Below are 3,225 nucleotides of genomic sequence, written 5' to 3' on the forward strand. Positions count from 1 at the left end.
GGAAAGAGTAAAAATACTGAAAAATCCTAATCACCGTTTTAGGGACCATCCTTAGAATTTTCCACCAGCATGCTCGTTCATGCGTGTCTGTGTCAGTGGGCGCAGGTACTTTATAATGTCATCTTCAGGCTTTTCCACTAGGTCTGAGGACCCATCCTGTCCTTTCCCCTCCTTTCCCCTCCTTTCCCCACATCCAGCAGTTGCTCATCTCTTTCGTGACATCAGATCTCTATAGTATGTTCTGGGGAGTAGTGATTGGCACTCACATGTCAGAATTAGGTTTTCTAAAGTGTAGATGTTTTGTGTTACAGAAGATGACTCATTCTTTTCTATGACATTTTTATAGTTAAGTTGTAGAAGTTCAGCTTAAAGTCTTTTCCTGTCTGGATCTAATTTGGAAGTTGTATATTCATTATACAGGACATTGTTGCAGGTAAAATTCACTTACAAGCCTATGAATTTACATCTAAATTATGTCAAAGCCAAGCCTTTAGAAAAGAAGAAAGTGCAAATATGATCCATAAGCATTACAAATTCAGTTTTATAAGGCCAAATTGGACAAGAAAACATAGTTATTGTAAAACCATCTAGATTATGTACAGAAATGTCTTGGCCCAAGATAAAGGATACTAATTCCTAATGTTGTGTTGCCAAAGCAGAAATAATATGAGCATCTATACAAGTCTCATTAAAACAAAACTGAAACGCAGACAAGCCCTGCACCTTCTATGGTCTTGTGAAGTGAGGGCTGAGGAGGTGAGTAACTGGCTCCTCAGCCTTGCCAGCACCTGCCATGGAGGATGAAGGTGGATGCACACCTTCTTTTTGCAACTGTCAATTTGGAAGATGATAGTGAACCCTGGCATTTGGTTTGCTGAAAGACATGAAGGTTTCACTCTGATGTCATAGCAAGATCAATGACTTGATTTTTTTGTCCTTTCCTTTTTAAAGATTATTTTAAATTATAGTTGACATACAATATATTAGTTTCAGGTGTGCAACTTAGTGATTCAACATTTATATACCTTACTAAGTGATCACCACACTAAGTCTAATAACCATCTAATGATTTGATTTTTAGTGTATAACAAGAAGAGTGCCACTTTATTGATGACTATAAAATAATCTGTCTTTGCGCCTTGAGCTTTCTATCTGAGAAGGTAGGGAAAAAAAGATCACTTTAAGCTTATTTTTAATGCTATTTCACATCTCCTAGATGAGCACAATGCCTGGACTCCCTACCCGGCCCTGTTTCTATGATATTGATTTGGACCCTGAAACTGAACAGGTGAATGGGCTGTTTTAAACAGGTAAGTTGTTACTGGTGAGAGCTTTGCTTTTGTCCTTATGAGGCACATTTATGAATTATAGGACTCCAACTAAAGCTATGAAAATGTGAATTCTGATGTTTTCAAAACATTTCAGACATCACTGAGGGGAGATGAGGCAGTAATGAGAGTTAGCAGAAACCAATGAATGAAGTATTGATATTTCAACACATTTTTGGATAAAGCACGGCTTGTCACGAGTTGGCAGTGGAGGGGAGAAAGCTGCCGTCTAATGAACTGTGGAGGGACTGCAGGGAGAGTTTAAGCCTCTTCTGCCGGGGCCCGGGAGGCTCCGGGCTCCCAGCTGATGGCACGTGGGAGGACAGAAGCAGCTGCGGTCTATATACTCTGAATAGACAGTTAAACAGAAAGGAGTTGAGTAAATGTCCCAGAAAGTAGAAAAGAGAGGGAAACAGGACCAGTATAGGAGTTCTAGCATCTTAAGTGAAACTCCTCAAGTACTCATCACAATGAATGAGTCATCCCAGCACACATCCAGTTGAAATTTCAAAAGCATCAAAGATGAAAATCCTAAAAATCGTTCCCCAGAAAATGGCTTGCGTATGAAAAAAGGAGAATTAGACTGAACACCTGTCTCCTTATTAGAAATGAGAGGCTCTTATCGGAGGACTACTCTCCAAGTTCACAGGGGAAGATGACTTTCCAACTGTATTTACACCCTGCCAAATCTATCCAGATGTTTTCAGACACGTACAGGTTCCCCACTCCCACATCTCTCCTAGAAGAGGATTTAGCAGTCTACTGCAGCAAAATGAGGAACGAACCATGAAGAAAGAAGATACGGTTTTCAAGAACCCGAATCCTGATCTGAACAGTAATGAAGGGGAGTCCTGACAACTGCAAGTGACCTGGAATTACAAATCCAGTGTGGAACAGGACAAGGGAAAATTGAGAAAGACTAGAAAGAGCTAGGAAAGATAAATGTATCAAAGGATAATAATGCAACACAAAAGTTCTCACATTGTTTAAGAAAGTAAAGGTCCACGTAGGAGCAGATTATAGTTACCATCTAAGCAATGGTAAGGATGGTTGCTTACAGAAGCAACTCCGCTAACAAAGAAGAGAGGCTGCTTGAGGCTCAGGGAACACTGTTCTTCAAGAGGGCGTGTGTGGCATTGGAAATGTCCCCTGGCTCATGCCTGCTCTGGCCTGGAACAGTAGTCACGTAACCATGATGTAAATGCCACATATCATTTTCAAGTGTGTGGACTGACGGACCTTAGAGGACTTGGTTGTGGGAAAGGATGTAATGTTAACAGCTTCGGCATTGTGAGAGGGTGATGATGGTGCAGTGTGGAAGGGAAGAAATATTTCAACACTTAGAGAAAACATGTATTTCCTGTTTCTTTTTCCTTCCAGATTGTTCATCTTTAAGAAGCTACTTCGAAGGTTCGGCCAGCGTGTATTCAGGCCTGCTGTCACTTAGGAAATGTGGGAAAACGGAGAGAAGTCAGCCCCTGCCCTGAAGACCTTCTGAAATAAATAGTGGGATTTCCCCAGAAGCCCTTTCTCTGGTCATAATTCCTGTCATCATGTATAAATGAACATAAATCATGCACATGTCTATTTACTTTACTGAAATTCCACAGAATAAAAGAAATGATTTTGCTATCTCAGTGTTTAAATATAAATTGTGGCATTAATAGACCTCTGCAATACCTCTGCCATCCTATATGAGCCCATTTGCAGGGCAGACCCCTGAGATCGAAGAAGCAAGTTGCAATATGTACTTCATGATACTGTTTTGTTTAAAGGGGAAAATGGTGCATGCGGCTCTATTTATGGGAAGACACATCAAAAGAAGCAAGGCATGGAGGGATGTGCCTTTTTATCATATACATTTCTATATATATATATATAGAAATATATATATATA

The 3,225-nt window shown here is 40.2% G+C and overlaps 1 protein-coding gene across 1 annotated transcript in view; it reads left to right on the forward strand.

The window, feature by feature from the left end:
• MTHFD1 (methylenetetrahydrofolate dehydrogenase, cyclohydrolase and formyltetrahydrofolate synthetase 1) overlaps positions 1-2,962 on the forward strand; it is a 52,289-nt gene extending 49,327 nt beyond the window's left edge. The window contains 2 exon segments of the mRNA XM_006915116.3: positions 1,217-1,310; positions 2,709-2,962. Coding sequence (XP_006915178.2) covers positions 1,217-1,306 — 90 coding nt within the window. The 3' untranslated portion in view covers positions 1,307-1,310; positions 2,709-2,962.
• Positions 2,963-3,225: the final 263 nt, after the last annotated feature.

Source organism: Pteropus alecto, unplaced genomic scaffold, assembly GCF_000325575.1.
Source record: "Pteropus alecto unplaced genomic scaffold, ASM32557v1 scaffold276, whole genome shotgun sequence".
NCBI classification, from domain to species: Eukaryota; Metazoa; Chordata; class Mammalia; order Chiroptera; family Pteropodidae; genus Pteropus; species Pteropus alecto.